Below are 18334 nucleotides of genomic sequence, written 5' to 3'. Positions count from 1 at the left end.
AGTCAAATACATTGCTGTGGGTCTGGAGTCACATGTAGGCCAGGCCAGGTAAGGTAAGGACAGCAGTTTCCTTCCCAAAAGGGCATTAGTGAACTAGGTGAGCTTTTCCCCAACAAACAATTCATGGTCATTGTTAGACTCTTTAATCCCAGATCTTTATCGAATTCAAATTCCACCATCTGCAATGGCAGGATTCGAAACCAGATTCCTGGAATGTTGTCTGTGTCCCTGGATTAACAGCCCAGCTATTATACCACTAGGCTATCTTCTCCCTTGTTAAAGCCTTAAAGTCTGAGATTTAGTCTGCTATCTTTTGTGGATAAGGACAAGAGAGCTAATAGCTGAGGTAAACTGTAAAGAGGGTTCTCTATCGCCTAGCTATCAGAGCTGGTGGAAGTAGTCTTTTGGAACAGGGCTAAATAAAATTGGAAAATATAAGAACCGATCACTCCTTGTAGTGTTACTGAAGCTGTTCTGCAATCATGAACTGATTAGGTTGAATAACCTGCTTCTGTGCTGTTTATCTTCTGAAATCAGCAAGAGAAATTATCGTTTCCCTGTTGATAACTCTCCTGTCCAAACAGGGAAAGGCATCAGCTGCTGTCTCCCTCGAACGTTGCCACTCAGGGGTCAAGAGCATGCTCAATAGCACTTCCTTCGATCAAACATATATTGAATACAAGTGCCTGTGATCAGAACAGAGCAGCACACAACTGCCCGAGATCAACATTAACCAGAACAACTCCCTGGAAAGGGACATATATCAGATGAAACAGGCTGTGATCAGAACATATATTGGAAACATGTGTCAGGGAGACACACTAAGAGGTACTTCATGAGTAGAAAAAATTATTATAAGGCAACAATGTCAGAAATAGATTGCATACTGCAGGAGGGTAACATTAGAAATACTTAACAGCGAGATTTATTGAAGTGAGCAATGTCAATAGCCAGAGTTAAGTACCGAAACAAGAGCAGAGGAAACATTAATGTTGTGCTTCAGAAGCAAGGTCAAAGACATGAAACATTAACTCTGTATTCTCTCTCTCTCTCTCTCTCTACATGATGCTGCCTGCACATTTGGCATTTTCTGCTCCTGTTTCAGATCACCATTATCAAACTATATTAAGTTGAAGGTAATGTGATAATGAGGCCTGGTGTGTAGGGATTGGGGTAAGGACATTGGAGAGCTCAAGCCCTAAAGTGATTGAGCTCAATACTGAGCCCAGAGGGTTGCAGAGTCCCCAGGCTGAAAATAAGAAGTTGTTCTTCCAGCTTGTGCTGAGCTTCACTGGAGCACTGCAGCAAACCTAAAACAGAGATGTTGGCCAGGGAAAAGGATGTTATGTTAAAGCGGCAGACAACTAGACGCTCAGGGTCTTTTTAACGAACAGAACGCAAGTATTCTATGAAGGAGTTACTCAGTCTATGCTTTGTTTCCCCAATGTAGAGAACACCACACTGTGAGCAGTGAATGCAGGAGGCTAGATTGACTGAAATGCAGGTCAAGCACTGCTTCAATTGGAAGGTATGTTTGGGGCCTTGGATACTGAGGTGGGAGGAGGTAAATGGACAGGTGTCGCACTTTCTGTGGTTGCAGGGAAAAGGTATCATGGGGCTGTTTGGGGATATTGGGAATGAAGAAAAAGTGAAGTAATGTGTCCCGGAAGTAATGGTCCCTGAGGAAATTTAACCAGTGAGGGGAGGGGAATAAGTGTCTGATGGTAGCGTCCTGCTGGAGGTGACAGAAATGGCAGCTAATGATCCTTTGGACGTGGATGCTGGTGGAATGTGAGGTAAGGACAAGGGGAACCCTTTCACTCTTGCAGGAAGGAAAAGAGGGGGTGAGGGCTGAAGTGTGGGAGATGGGTCAGACCCAGCTGAGGGGCCTGTCAAAAACGGTGCTGGGGAATCCTAGGTTGAGGAAGAAGGTGGACATTTCAGAGGCTCCCCTGGCGAAGTTTGAAATGAATACTCGTCTGGTAGTATATAATGTGAATAATGCTGAAACAAATATTGTTCTCTCTTCATGCTTATACCCTTGTACTGTGTTTCTTGTTATTATTGCACCCCGGACCAATGCAAGACAGTAATCTTTAACAAGATGCTAAATTATATTCAGCAATGAACAAATTAGTGTTGATATGGGGAATAAAGCCCCCTGCATGCAAATTTGTAATAACATATTAAAGATTACAAACATATATGAATATTGGAATAATTTTAGCTCTTGAAAGGGTCAGAGATTTCCTAGCAAGCGAGTGTGAACACTGCATTTTGGGAGAAAGTGAATGAGTTAAATTCAATTACTTGAAGCCCAAAGGAAATGGTTCAAAGACACTGTATTAAATTTGAAGCGCAGCCAAATGTACTCGTAGACACAGCTTATTTGATTTGAATTTCTCAACAAGCTCTGCAGGTACAATTACAACACTTACATTCCACTAAAACTGATGTCTAGAGAGACAGAAATCCTGGAGTCCATTACAAAGCTCTTAATTATTGCAGGTCACATTAGAACTTCATAGAAGAAGTCATTTAAAGTTTCCACATTTGTGACCTTCGGTGGCACTTACCACTTGAAGCATAGATCTTGAGAACCCACAAACAGGGAGTGACGTACTTGGGCTGTGGTAGACTGTGCTTCAGCAGGTTCAAGGTCTCATTAATGGCTCCAATTTCTTGAGCTTTCTGTCCAAATCTCTTGTCTGTGACAAAATGTCATCAGATATAGTTTTACAAAACTCCAGAAGGAGTGACAATTAATCACGTCCCCTAATCAGTGGCTAAAATGGAACTGGGACAGGTTTTCAAAAGTCTGTTATTGACCACAGGATGTTCTCTGTCTTTCTTATATCACAAGAGTAAATTTGTTCTAGAATCATCCAATGTAAGAAGCCAGCTCAGCTCATCCAGCTGACAGTCGCGTTTTCCCCCACATTTCTACTTCTTCCACATGCACCTTGAAAACAAAAGCACTTTTTTTGAAGCAAGTTGCTTTTAAATCCATTTTGTTAGAGGCCAATGGTACACCATATCCAAGCCATAATTCACTTAACCTATACCCGATGCCTAATTAAGATTGTATGCAGGTTCAGGATTATATCTCAGTTTGGATGTTCTTCTTTGTGCCACCACATTCAAAATAAAGATTTCACCATCTTCTATTTTCGTCTTGTCAATTTACCCTGACAAAATAAGCTTTGTTTGTTCACTCCATCTGAAATCTTATCATATAAGTCATTGTTTTTGTCTGCCAATATTATTATTCAGGTATTACTTTGTAACCTGGACTATAGCTGCTTGCCCTCGAACTTACATTTTGCAATCTTCCACAACATTTATCACCAATTGTCATTGCCTTTAGTTTGGTGTTGTCTCCAAATTTTGGTTTTGTTTCTCAATTCCTAATCCATTGATAATTACATCAGTATAGAGCACTAGAATGCCCTGACGCAGCAGTGAGAAGACATTAATTTTAAGTGTGTGTTTTGAACTTGACTTTCTACATATGACTGCCCTCATCCTCTGCCACATTCCTTGTAATTCTATGCACCATTACGTTTGTCATAACTATCCTTTGTGCTGCCTGGGAGATGCTTTGTTGCAATTTTGCGTGGAGTCATATAGCAGGGAAACAGACCCTTCAGTCCAACCAATCCACATCGACCACATTCCCAAACTAAGCTAGTCCCACTTGCCTGCATTTGGTCCACATCCCTCCAAACATTTCCTATTGATGAACTTATCCAATGTCTTTTAAATGCTGTAACTGTACCTGTATCTATCACTTCATTCCACACACAAACCACTGTGTAAAACAGTTCCCCTGTCGTGTCCTTCTTAAATTTTTTTTCTCTCTGCTTAAACCCACATCAGTAGCATTTCCTTTCTCACTGCTGTTATGCAAAGTTCCAAATGCCAAAGTGCAAAATACAACATTAAACTCAGTTTCTTACCTCTTTGTCCAACTTTGATGATCAAGTGCATTAGAGGCAAGAGGACATCGTAATTTGGAGGAAATATTCTACTCATGTTAATTAGTGTGTGTAACAGTGCCTCGCTGCCTCCCTTGGAAATCATGTAACGGATCCGTTTGACTGTCCCTAAAACAAAATGTACGTAATAAACTATTTATCAATGACCTTAACATATATAAAGCTGCACGGGATCCAAATCAGACAAAAAAAAATGAGGAAAGGAAAAAGTGATTAGGATGCATAGCTTGGTCGAAGGAACTTGTTTTAAAGAGGTCTCAAAGGAGAAGAGGTAGAGTGGTAATTGAAGTTAATTCCCTTCAAGAGCTGGCATGAAAGCAATGGGTTTCTCAACTGTGTGCTCAAGGAATACTGGCCAAGTATCAGCTCACCTTTTTCTTTCTTTTGTATGTAGCAGGCTAGTGCAGTAAGGACTGAGTTTGTGCAAGTATTGCAGAATGGTTACAAAACAGAACGAGGCCATTCAGCCCATTGTGTCCATACTGGATCTCTTAAGGAGTGATTCACTTGGTGCCCTTCTCCTGCCTTCTCCCTGTAACCCCACACATTCTTCCTTTTCACATAATATTCCAACGGCTCCTTGATTGCCTCCCAGGCAGTGCATTCCACCTGCTAACCCTTGCTTCATCAGGAAGTCTTTTCTCATGTTGCCTTTGCTTCTTTTGCTAATTATCTTAGACCTGTGTCCTTTGGTTCTTGATATTTCCCCCACTGGGAACAGCTTTTCCTCTTGACTCTTTCCACATTCACACAATTCTAAAGACCAACACTCCTCTCAGCCTTGTGTTCTCAAAAGAAACCATTCCCAACTTCTCTAACCTATCTCCATTACTGAAGCTCCTCATCCCCGGAACCATTTTCATAAATCCTTTCTATACATTTTCAAATGCTTTCACAGTGTGGTGCCCAGAACTGAATACAATATTCTAGATGAGGCTCAGCCAATGTTTCATGGTCTTGAAGCATAACTTCCTTGCTTTTGTACTGTGGCCCTATTAATAAAGCCTGCATGCTTCATGAACTGCTTTCCAACCCTTCCTGCCGCTTTCAATGATTTATCCTGCTACAATCTTCATAAAGACTGACATGTTTAGAAGGAGGTTCAAACTTCTAGCCACACGCTAAAATAACACCATGGCTAGATTTCAGATTTTAAAGCATTTAGTGTAACAAATGCCTGAACATTGCTTTCTCTTTTTGACACAACTTATATTGCAAACTTCAGAGAGAAACAAACCCCTTTTATACTTCGCACCAATTGTATTCTTCACAAAATTACAGTCATTTAGCAAATGGGTCACAGTTGTTCCAAGCTTGCGATGGGCTCATGAAGCTCCATTTTACAAAGTACGTCCATGTCTACTCACTTCCCTCAGTTTTTGGGGATTTTTTTTTCATTCATGGGACGTGGGTGTCTCTGGCTACGGCAACATTCATTGCCCATCCCCAATTGCCAGAGGGCAATTGCAATGTGTCTGGATTCACATGTAGGCCAGACCAGGTAAGGATGGCAGTTTCCTTCCCTATAGGATATTAGTAAACCAGACACGTTTTCCCAGTAATTAGCAATGGATTCATGGCCATCTTGTGACTCTTAATTCTAGATTTTTATTGAATTCACATTCCCATCTACCATGGCAGGATTCAAACCCAGGTCCCCAGGACATTAGAGATAGTAGGAACTGCCGATGCTGAAGAATCTGAGATAACAAGGTGTAGAGCTGGATGAACACAGCAGGCCAAGCAGCATCAGAGGAGCAGGAAAGCGGATGTTTCTTTTCTGAAGAAGGGTCTTGACCCGAAACATCCGCTTTCCTGCTCCTGTGATGTTATTGGCCTGCTGTGTTCATCCAGTTCTACACCTTGTTGCCACAGGGCATTAACTTGGTCTCTAGGTTCATAGTTGAGAAATAATATCACTAGACCATTGCTTCCCCATGTATTTGCTTAATCCACCTCCAAGAGTAAATCATGTTCTAATGATGCTTCTGCCCTCTGGCCAAGCCAGAGCAAATCTCCCAGGATCCATAGAAAGCTAGAGAATGTGTCTTTTTGACTGGAGGATTTACAACCAAACAAACACCTCTCCCCTCCATTCCCCACCCTCTTATAGCATAATCATTAACATGCAATTTTTCCAACACATTTTTGAGGCTCTAGATTTTGGTTTTGGATTTTCATTCCCAGTTTGGGAGTAGAGATGCAGAAGAGGTCCTGGTTCTGCAAACCGAACCTTTAGAAATGAATGGCCAAGCTTCCTGTTTTGATACAAGGGTGGGCTGGATTAAAACCAGGGAGAACAACCAATGAAGATGTGAGGAGGACGCCCAAATATGAGCTGGTGTGTAGCCTAGCACACATGTGCAATGTTTAAAAAGACAGATTAACACAGAGCATTCCTCAAACTCTCAGCCCCACGTGCATCCTGTCCACCATCTGAGCAACATATTCCATTTAATGTATCATTGCCATCCACGTACACCATTCTAAACTATGCACCCAAACAGTACACCTCTTCACTCTCAAGGACTCCCACAGCCTCCATAACCAATCCCTGACCCATTAAAGCCCATGCCAAGTTATTGCTAACTCATGACAACCTATGCCCTCAAACAGCACCCATTTCCCTTTCTACCACAGGCAGATCTCAGGACTCATGCACACATGAGAAGAAATAAAGTTTGAATAAATAAAGGAACTTAATTGCAGGCTTTGTTGCATTGAGACAAATACTCTCACTCAAAAGGAACTACTCTTTCAGAGGCTGCACTGAGGATTTTACCAAGCACAGTAACAATACATCTGCAGAACAACAAACCAGCTCAGCCAGCCAAGCAACCTCTATGCCTTGACTGTCATAGTAGACCTCAGATGGTTGACAGCTTTTACAGGATTTTTGTTTTTACAGCTTTACAATGAGGCTAAACATTTTTTAGTCACACATACACCTATGTTCAACCATTCCAAAGGCACCTGCCCAAAAGGTTCCTGACCTGTCTCATTGGTGAGGATCAGTGAGTTAGGCCTGAATTTAGAGAAGCCAACTTATTGAAACATGCAAGATTCTTAGGTAGATGCAGAAAAGTTTGTCATTGTGGGATGGTCTGGGATCAGAGGGCACAATCCCAGAATAAGAGATCACACATTTGAGACAACAATGAGGAGGAATTTGCTCTCTCACAGGGTAGCGAATGTGGATTTCTTTAACACAGAGGGCTGTCAAAGCTTTGATGAGCATGCTCAAAGCCAACATGAGGAGGCTTTTAACCAATAAAGGAATCAAAGGTTAAAGGAAAAGGCAGGAGAGTGGATTTGAAGATTGCCAGATCAGCCATGATCACTGAATGGCAGAGCACACACTCCATGGGCTAAGTGGCCTAGCTCTGCTCCTATGTTGTATAGTCTACCTTCCCTAAATGTGGCCCAGAACCAAATCTGAATAGTACCTTACTTCAAAATGGAATACTAAACAAATCCACAAGAGTCAGGTTTCTCTCCTTGGACACCTAGCTCTCTATCCTTCTAGAACACCATTTTCAGGTACATTCAAACCTGGTCCTGTCCCTCTTTGAGCAAGATCTCCATTTATTCTACAAGACTGTACATTCAAATGGTTCTCATTTGTCACACTCTATACTTTCACAAAGTTGTACAGGAATGCTAATTTAGACATTATCACTTTCCCATTGCTCTGAAACACAATATCTTCTAATCTAGTCTTGCCTGTCATAGTATTCTGGGAATGTCAGTATTCCTCCCTGACATATGCTTCTTGTTCCCATTCTTTCAAACAGCACAAACATTGACCCACAATGGCTCTGCTTGCCCAAAATAATTGCAGAGGCCAGTATTCCATCACCAAGTCACCCTTTTATGTACTACTGCACAGGACAGTGCCCATGGCCCAACAACTCAGAGTCAGTCCTCAACTGAGGAAATTCTAATCTCCTGGCTATATTGGTCAGCCAAGGCTTTCCTGATTGGCCCAGGTTAACAACCCCAATCAAGAACCTTGTAGTTAACAAGGTCCACCTTGTTCCAATCACTACATTCTACAACCCATTTGATCCAATCCAACAGACAGCTAGTCACATCAGTCCAGGAATACAAAGCCTTCCCTCTGTTCAATCACTTCAGTCGTACATTCACCTGCTTTATCCTCCTTATATTTATACTTACTCGCTCATTGGAACGGGAGTAATTTAGAGACTTCTTTTCAGATCCTGCTTGCTAATTTCCTACCTAGAACCCTAAATTCTGACTGCACAGCTCTGGTCCTCTGTCTCCCTGTATCATTGTTACCGACATAGATCATGACTGCTGGCTAATCATCATCTCTGACAGGATGTTCTGCAACTGTTCAATGACTTGCTTGACCTTAACACTTGGAAAAGGAACCTGGATTTACATCAATAGCCCCTGAAATGCCTGTCTGTTCCCTTAATATCAAATATCCTGTTCCTATTGCTCTTCCAGCTTTCTTTGTGCCTCCCCTTCATGTACAGCTTAGGCAAATTGTAGAGCTCCCTGGCTGCACTACTAAGATGAGCTGGCACCTTTATCAGTATTTAGAACTGAAAATTGGTTAGAGGGTGAGATATACTCAACAACATACACAAGCCTGCTGTTCTTCTTAAACGTCTGGTGTTCTTCCATTTCTTCTCTCCCTAAGTTACATGTGAGCACATCTATAAACACTCTACCCACAAAATTCACCACCTCAGGAATGTGCTGCCAAGGCTTCAGGGACCACACATTCTCCAAGATCAAGACTTCAAGCTACAGCAACTAAGGAGCCTTCCTGTACATATGGTTATCCAGGATAAGAGGAGCTTCCCACATGGAACAAGATATGCACCGGGGAGATCAGAACCATGAATTTCTTATCTCAGCTTGCTGGCTCAGAGAGGAGGCAGTGTCCGTAAACATTCTCAAACTAGGTCATATAGCAGTGTGTGATGTGGGAGGTCTGCAATCAGAAGAGGGAGAAGGGCCACGTAGATAATCCTTTATTTTATTTAACATTTTTCTTTGAGGTAAATGGCTTACAAAACTTCCTATCTGGTCTGTAGGTTTAGTAATACAGAATAAGGTTGGTGAAATAATTAACATTTCCTGGCTATGTACTGAGATTGCAAAGACATAGGAAGGTGAACATACCTTTCCACACTATCAGCTTCAAGTCCATTAATATCAGATCAGTGAACTGAAACCCATTTTACCATCTAAATTTAGGGAACAGACTACTGCAAAGAGATCAAAGTATGCAACAGTGGGTGTGTGGCCTACAGTTCCAGCCAGCTGCCCTGAGTGAGTTCCAGTCTCAAATGTGCTATCAGGGAGTATATTGAATAAATGCCAGATACTTCCCTTACACAGGGAGTTACTAACCACAATCGCTCTCATAATTGTGAAGCTGCATTGTTGGAAATACGAACAATTCCCATCTCAGCCCACTGACGTCAGGTAAAAGGTTCAGGATTAAGTGATAAAACAAAATTATTCACCCTAAACAACACTAACTGCTGACGACTTTCAATCAGGCAAATAATGTACAGCAATTAAATTTTGTGGCACATACTTACCTGCCGACAGCAATTCATCCAGAATTTGCAGGATGCTGAGAGTATTTTGCACATCATGCGAACTCTACGACAAAATAGACAAATAATATGATACCTAAACAAGATTGTGTTTAGCCTGTGTGTTTATGCAAGTTAAAATCCCCTGACCCTGCAGTAAAGAATGCCATTAATGAACATGCTGTGTATTAGACATGGCTCAAAACGTAACACTTTTGCCTCTAAGTGGGAGGCCGTGAGTTCAAGACCCACTTCAGAATTAAGATCTAGGCTAACATTGCAGTGCAGTACTTAAGGAATGGTCCTCTGTTCAAGGTGCTACATTTTGGATGAAACTTAAACTAAGGTCCAATCTGCCTGCTCAAGCGAATTTTAAAGTTCCCACAGTGCTATCTCAAAGAGCACGGGAGTTATCTCCTCTGACCTGGTCAATATTACCTTCAATCTACACCAAACAAAAACAAAGTAGTCTGGCTATTTTCACATTGCTGTCGATAAAAGATTGCCTTGGTTATATTTGTGCTTTAAGACACCCAATGGTTGTGAAAGATGCTATATAAATGCAATTCTTCCTTTCTACTGGGACTGGAGAGAACAAATCAGCTCCAGGCCACTGTTTCAAACAGCATTTTGACATGTGCCCTCATCAGTGTAAATTCTTTTTTTCTCTTTGTTCACTGCAGTTATAGAGTCATAGAGCCATATAGCATGGATAAAGGCCATCAGCCTAAATCATCAATGCCAGGTTTCCTGCACTGAACTAGTGCCACAATGATGCCACCCGAAGGTTGCAGGAACAGCAACTCATATTCCACTTGGGAACCCTGCAGCCCAATGGTATCAATGTGGACTTCACCAGGTTCAAAATCTCCCCTTCCCCCACCGCATCCCAAAACCAGCCCAGTTTGTCCCCTCCTCCCACTGCACCACACAACCAGCCCAGCTCTTCCCCTCCACCCACTGCATCCCAAAACTAGTCCAACCTGTCTCTGCCTCCCTAACCTGTTCTTCCTCTCACCCATCCCTTCCTCCCACCCCAGGCCGCACCTCCATCTCCTACCTACTAACCTCATCCCACCTCCTTGACCTGTCCGTCTTCCCTGGACTGACCTATCCCCTCCCTACCTCCCCACCTATACTCTCTTCTCCACCTATCTTCTTTTCTCTCCATCTTCAGTCCGCCTCCCCCTCTCTCCCTATTTATTCCAGAACCCTCACCCCATCCCCCTCTCTGATGAAGGGTCTAGGCCCGAAACGTCAGCTTTTGTGCTCCTGAGATGCTGCTGGGCCTGCTGTGTTCATCCAGCCTCAGATTTTATTATCTTAGTGCCATTTTCTGATGTTTGACCCATATCCCTCAAAATCTTTCAAATCCCTGCACCTGTCCAAGTGTCTTTTAAATGTTGCAAATGTTTAAATTGATCCGTTTCGACTGTCCTGCAAACGGTTTATCATTAAAATAATTGTTTATAATTAAAATAATAAATCTGCACAGAGTTTGCTTGGAAAAGCCAGAATGTGCACAATAGTATGAATCACAAGCCACACAAAACACACTCAACACTTTGAGGCCTCGGTGCCATTTACATGTATACCCTTTCCTCGATCAGTTGTCCAAGACTCGTTCGAATGAACTTTGTGTAGTTATCTGTTGACCGTCACAGATTTTAGGCTCATCACCTGGCATCGGAAGCAGAACAACCTTTCATCCAGAACAAACTCAATCAGCTCTTAGTTAGCAAATGAACTGTGACCGCAGCAAATATATAATTGCTGGGCTCTGGAGACCAGTCAACACAGTACACACATTCCATCCTGGCTAACTATCTTTAAGATAGCACATCGCCTAATTCCCGATTGTGAACAAGCTGCAAATTTTGCAGATTTCCTCATTGTAAAATGTGCAGGGCTACGAGGAAAGTACATTAAGAAATAACGTCTCTTAGCACTCTCCAGACAACCAAAAGGCAATCACCTTTGGAATTATAGAATAAATCAGAGATGGAGGTCATTCAGTCCATCAACATAGCTGAATTAATCAATTGATCCTGCTTCTTCACTCTTCCTGCACAGCTCTGACAAATATTTATCTAATTTACATCAATTTAGCAATCTACTAATCTATCTGGAGTTGGTAAAGTTTTTTTTGATGGACATATTTTTATCCTCAGCATCACAAATATTTTGGTATTGCATCAACATTTAGTGACAGCGTTATTTGGGTCCCAGTTATTTCAACTAGTTCTCAAACTGCTGGACCAGACAGGTCTCTATAACTTGGCCAGTCTAGGTTCTAGTGCCTGGGATTGCAGCTTCTAAATACTGCTGGCAGTAACTTTGACTAGAATGGGATATGCCAACTATAGCATCCAAAGATTTCAATGTGGCCACTTGTGCTGACAGTCTTGTATTACCACTGGAATAGATGACAAATTGTAAAGAGTTGAGTGGATGGTTTTGGAAGAGTGATGGCAAGTGGAGGAAGGAGGCATGAAATGGATTGTGCTGAATGGGAGGGAAATAGAGTGAACAGGAAAGGATGTTAAAGAAAGATGAAAGGAAAAAGCAGAAACAAATGGGGGAGTGGAGGAGTTAAGCTATAATTGGTATTTAGGATGGGGGAAAATGGAAGTGGGTAGGCATGAACCCTGACGTGAAGGAAAAAATGTAAGGCTAAATGGAAGGAGATGTGCTTTGTATAGGAAAGATGCACATTGAAATGAGTGGGAAGACAGACAGCAATGCTGATATGAATCACAAGTTGGAGATGACAATTTCTCTACAAAGAGGTGAAGAGATGGATAATATACATAGTGTCACTGAACTGGGACAGCTAGGGTAGCATAAGTTTCTTAACTAGGAAGATACAAGTGTGAAATTGATCTTGTATGATGGTGCTTATTGAAATTCTATGTATTGCTCTTTTTTCTTAACTAGAATGGTTATTACTTGCTGAATGTAAAAATGATCAAAATCAATTAAGATACAATTCTTAACATTAAAATTCAAAACTTATCTGAAGAAGCACCCACCCCAAACTCGTTTTAATGTTTTGAATTTTTTGGGCTTTTAAGTGCATAAATCTTTTCATCCCTACAGTCCACAAAAAGGAACAACTTGTATATCTACTGCTTATCTACAAAGTTTGTCTAATTTCTTGCTTTTGACATGTCAGGATTGTCCAAGAACATTATTGGTCTTTTATGCTGAGTTTTTCAAATGAAAATTGGCTAATTTGAATTGATTATTTTTAGGTGTATCAAGGTTGCTTTTAGGATTTCCTAAGACCTGCTGCTGAAATTTAGAAAAAGATGCCAATATAAATAAACAAAACCAGTCATAGCGCATTGCATAAGATCCATTTATTGCTTGTGGAAGAGGCCTTGTGGCACTCTGGACTGTGTCCTTGCCTTTGAGTTAGAAGCAGCAGGTTCAAGCCCCACTCCTAGTTGGACTTGATGCTCAAGGCAAGTGTGTTCAGAATCCTTCCAACATATACCAATGGTAGGCAGTAAGAGCTGGTGTGATTCCTGGTCAGCTATGAGATGGAAAGGAACATAGAGCCTGTACCATCACTATCCATAGCTCCAACAATTCCCTGGGCTGAAAGCTATGGGAAGGGTGGGCTGCTCAACCACACCACTGCAGGAGAGCTACATTGCTTTTTTGGGATGCCTCAGGAGCTGCCAGTCCAATCTTAGCAAGTCCACCACAAGACTAGTAGTGGTGGCTCACAGTACTGCAGGTAGATCCACAAAGAGGCAAGGCTCTGGGCTCTGGAGATAGGTATGTCTAGGGTACTGGGTCAGCAAGGGTTCAGAAAGCTTAAGGAGGGGGAACGATGAGGATTGTTGAGAACGGGAGGAAATGAAAGGGTATAATCTTTGTGGGTGAGAGGACAGATGCCTCCAATAAGGTTTCTTCTTGGGGTTATATTCCCCTTTTCTTTCTGCCATTTTAAAAACCTTTAGAAAAGGTCTCTCGGCCCCGCTGACCATGCCAGTCATAAGTGGAACATGGGCAACATATTAACAGAATCAATTGAGTTATTAATGAGTTTAATCAACCTTCAATATTATTTATACATTGTTAATGGACTGCTGACTTCAACATTTGCCCACTCTCTAAATTGTCGGGGCAAAATTGGAGTGAAGGGATGCAGAGGAAGATGGTGGGATAGCTACCCTCTCTATATTGCATGCCCAACCACTCACAGGGGCAAGTAACACCCACGCACCACCAGGTTTGTGTTATTTGGTGGAGATTGCCAACCAATGAACAGCTCTCAGCTTCTTGGCAGCTCCAAGCTCATGGCAAATCAAAACACAGTCAGGGTTAAACTTCATAGAATGTTCTTAATATCAGGAGCTTTTACCCTGTTAATTTGCACTGGATTCCTCATTTAACAAATTGAATTAAAAAATCTCATACATGGATAAATCAGTGTCAAACGCAGAGACAGATATAATGATCCTGTTTACCCATGCCCTCTTAATATATCACGTATTGATCCTGTTTTATGAGTTTTCTCTTTGTAATGGTTTACATCTCCAGTTGAGGCCTAGATTATTGAACAGTGAAATCATTCAAACAGATGTACCAAAATTAGATTAAAAATAATTTCATTCCAGTCTAATATTTCTGCAGCTGGTCCTTTGCTTCTGTCTTATCCTTTTCCTCCTTCAGGTATAGTTTTTGTGAAGCACTTTCTGTCTTGTTTATCTTGGGATGTGTCTTTTTAACTCAAGTATTGTACAAGAGAGTTTAAGAGAGACATCAGCCTCCATTGTTCCATTGATTATGAAATTGCCATCATTATCTCCCTGTTAACTGGCTTGGAGCATATGTTTTTCCAATTAAAAGGACACTTGCTGATTATTTCACGCATTGATCACAGGCTGCTTACGATTTTAAACAAAGCTTAAAGTTAGATATATTCCAATGAAATTTTTGGAATGTATTCAGTAACAAATGGTCAAAATTTCAGAGCAGCTGTGTGAGAGCACTTGACTGAAATGCTCTGAACTATTCAAATAGAGTCAGGTAATTTGTCATTGAGCCCCTTCATCTTGTTAGAGGACAAGGAGCAATAGAAATAGCCAGTGTTTTATGAAAAAACAAATGCGTGCAACAATAATTTATATTTATGCAGCACCTTTAACATATTTCAACTTTGCCAGGCACTGAAATGAAATATGGCACCAAGCCAAATATAAAGAGCTAGGCGACCAAATGCTAAACTGAAAAGTTAAGTTTAAGGAGTATCTTAAAGGATTGGAGGGGGAAAGTTGTGAGGAGAGAGTAAGATCTTGGGGCTTCAGCAACTGAAGGTGCAGCCAATAGTGGTGAAGAATCTTAAAACAAAACCCACAATCATTTTTCTGAAGAAGGGTCTTGACCCAAAACATTAGCTTTCCTGCTCCTCTGATGCTGCTTGGCCTGCTGTGTTCATCTAGCTCTACACTTTGTTATCTCAGATTCTCCAGCATCAGCAGTTCCTATCTCACCCACAATCTTTCATTGTTTTGCTTTTTGGACAGGCCAATTATGGTATCGAGTTTGCTTTTTGCAAGGATTTCCCTTTTAAGACCTATACATTTTTTCAAGCTATTGTTTCACCAACCTGAGGATCAGGTCTTAGTCAAATAGACCCCTGAACTGTGCTCCTGTCAAGACCTGCTATAATTGGAAAACCCTCATTCACACTGGTCTTCATCAACTTTTCTTTATTTCCAACTTTAGTTTACTTCTTCTTGGCCACCCCTTAGCTCAGCTTAGCTTCCAGTCACTAATTCAATGCTCTTTCTTCACAATCTCTCCAATTCAGTGGTTTTCTAACTTCTCATGATGCCCCAGTACTCATACCTTCGCTGGCTGCCCTGCCAGCATCTTGCAGTCATTCAAATAATATTTCAAGAGTTTCAAATACACTTTGATCCTTTTCATGGCTTTTTCTGCTATTGTATTCACTTTTGTCTTCTGACTAAACACTCCTTTGATCTCTACAAGCCACTGCCACCCGTGCAACTTTTTTAAAACAATTCATAAACCACTATTTTATTTGCTTTGTTGAGTGTACGGAGAGAAATGCAAGCCCTACTGAGTTTCTAATTTAGATATTTCCTCCTCTACACCTTCAAATTTTGTGTCAGCCGATTTCTCCAATCTCCAGTCACTACTTAAATCATTAACCTACCTTCTGAGATACAACTTAAATAGTTTCCCTCGTCCCCATCTCTTCTGCAGTGATTTCCGTTTTAACTCCGATTGCCAAGCAGCCTGAAGCTTTAATTTTAATTCTTTTTGTGAAAATGCTGCAGAAAATCTCTACACACATGATTAAAATGATAATGTAAGATTCATACCTTAGAACTACATCTCCTGCTTCCTCTTGACCTGATTTTTGGTCTTGCTAATTCTTAAAGTTAAAGCTTGACCCATTAGAATAAAAATTAGGAGCATTATCTAGTAAAACACATTCCACCAAAAATGTGTGAATGCTGGATCAATCACTTTCTGTTAGGTAAAGGTATCCAGCGATCAGGTTAATCAATGGAGTAATGATCAATATTAGCCATGATCGGATAGCATTATCAAACATAATTAAAAGATTAAATGACCATCTCTTTAACCTATGTACTGTCCCCAATGTTTACAAGTGGCACATCCATACAAATATGATTTATTCATTAGACATAATGGCCAGTATAACACAGCCGCTTCCATAAAACTAAAAGCTATTGCACAAATAGAATTGGCGACTGGATACATAGAAACATGGAAAATAGGAGCAAGATTAGGCTATTCGTTCCTTTGAGCCAAATACGATCTAACTCTATACCCTGGTTCCCACTTCCTCCCCACACCCTTTGATCTCTTTAGCCTTAAGAACTGTATCTAACTCGTGTTGAAAACTTTTGATGTTTTGGCCTCAACCAGCTTCTGTGCCACCTTCTGAAATCCACAGGCCTACCACTCTCTGGGTGAAGCTATTTCTCCTCATCTCAGTCCAAAATGGCCTAACTCACATCCTTAAACTGTAACGGCTGGTTCTGGACTCACAGTCTTCAGGAACATCCTTCCTGCGTTTATCCTGTCTATTCCTGTTAGTATTTTATATGTTTCTATGAGACCCTCTTGATTCTTCTCAACTCCAGTGATCATAGTCCTAACCAATTCAGTCTCTCTTACATCATTCCAGCCATGCCATCCATTGGAGGTTACTGCCTTTAGTCATGGACGTATTTGCCAACAAATCTTAAAGCTATTTTACTACTTCCCTAGTTTGGCAGGAAGTAGAACAAACAGCAGTAACTGATTAGTAGTCTCTTCCAGCAAGAATTAATTAACAATTTTAGTAGAAATAATCAGGTGAATGGCAGTTTAGAGAAATTTGGAATTACAGTTTTTCCTACAAGCAGAACCATGTTATTTTCATTTTGTGAACATAGGGCCTTAATTTTGTTTCTATAAATAATAATAATTTTGAACAATTTTCACCTAATTTATTCTGTTTTAAAGATGTATCATCTAGAGCAATATGCAAATAGACAATTCAAACCTGATTAGATTTAAGTATGTGCAAACATTCTCATATTGAAGTGATTTAAAAATAGTATTATTTAATACATTCGATGAGGACAATTCACATTTCCTAAATTAGAAACAGTTAAGAAAAACTACATCTATAAATCTGCAGATAAAAGAGACACTGAGATTTTACTTAGCACAAGGAGAGGTCTTCTTACCTTGAGTGTTGAAAGAAGAATTTCCAAGCCTGTTGCATTTCCTGAGGCAGAAGTCATCTCTGCTCTGGTCTGGTCTGGTCTTGAACCAACGGGGAGGGAGAGAGAGACGGAAAAAGTACTTCCCTTCCACAAGAAGGCACAAGAGCTCTCCCCCGCCCCACTCTCTCTCTCGTATGAAATAGTGGAGAAGACTAGCCAGTTGTTTTTGTGGGCAGGTCAAAGATTGACATCACTTGTCTCTGGCACAAAGGGAGGTATCCATTTTCTGATGCAAAAATTTTAATGAGTGCCGAATACAAAATAACTAAGTGTTGCACATTCAATGGCCAGCAATAGTGACGAGGGACTGCCCCTACCAAGGAACAAGAGAAGGACAGGAAAGTTGATCTGGCAAACTCGCCGCATTCCCAGCTGAGCTGTTTATCAGTCTCAAAAGGAAACAGAGTCTACACTTTTCCATCTCTGTCTCCTAATGAAATTAGACACAACATGTTCTGTAGTGTTGTGTTTAGCTAGAACTAATATCAAACTTACTGCCACTGGCCTTTTTCATCGTCCCCCCATCCCCCAAATCTCCACCACACTAACTGAACAGAATTTAGCACAAGCAGTAGAAACACTGATAAATCGGCAGGATTGTGACTGTCAATCAAATTGCTAAGTAGTACCAAGTAGCAAAGCATAAACAAAGCGATAAAGAGCCTTAAATAAATTGCAGCGCAACAGGAACAAAAAAGAATAATGTTCTGGATGGTGACAGCCACTAAACAGAAAAAGGCAGGAGACTGGAACAAACTGGGACGGTATTCATTCAGTTCCTGCAATGCAGCTATTGATATTTACAGATATTTAATTCCATTGACTACAACGGGGCTTCACAATCCATTCAAGCATGACAGAGACAGGAATGTTCTCGATTAGGAAGGGGATTGAGGGTTACAAGAAGAAGGCAGGAGAATAGGCTTGAGGAACATGTCTGCCATGATCGATGGCGGATCGACATGAT

At 41.0% G+C, this 18334-nt stretch overlaps 1 protein-coding gene across 3 annotated transcripts in view; it reads right to left on the bottom strand.

Annotated features, from left to right (window-relative positions):
• Positions 1 to 17643, bottom strand: part of LOC125467389 (cytosolic carboxypeptidase 4) — a 250089-nt gene extending 232446 nt beyond the window's left edge. For 2 of the 3 annotated variants that reach the window (XR_007250625.2, XM_048563165.2), the window contains exons 1-4: positions 17329 to 17643; positions 9584 to 9647; positions 3960 to 4106; positions 2577 to 2708 (exon numbers count right to left, since the gene is read on the bottom strand). Coding sequence is in view for 2 of the 3 variants with exons in the window: in XM_048563165.2 (XP_048419122.2) it covers positions 2577 to 2708; positions 3960 to 4106; positions 9584 to 9647; positions 17329 to 17385 (400 nt within the window). In the remaining variant the exon portion in view is untranslated. The remainder of the gene's footprint in view (positions 1 to 2576; positions 2709 to 3959; positions 4107 to 9583; positions 9648 to 17328) is intronic. The other variant, XM_048563166.2, reaches the window with a different exon arrangement.
• Positions 17644 to 18334: the final 691 nt, after the last annotated feature.

The sequence above is a fragment of the Stegostoma tigrinum genome, chromosome 33 (assembly GCF_030684315.1).
Source record: "Stegostoma tigrinum isolate sSteTig4 chromosome 33, sSteTig4.hap1, whole genome shotgun sequence".
NCBI classification, from domain to species: Eukaryota; Metazoa; Chordata; class Chondrichthyes; order Orectolobiformes; family Stegostomatidae; genus Stegostoma; species Stegostoma tigrinum.
Note: the sequence above shows the minus strand (reverse complement) of the source record. Positions and strands in the feature narration are given on the sequence as shown.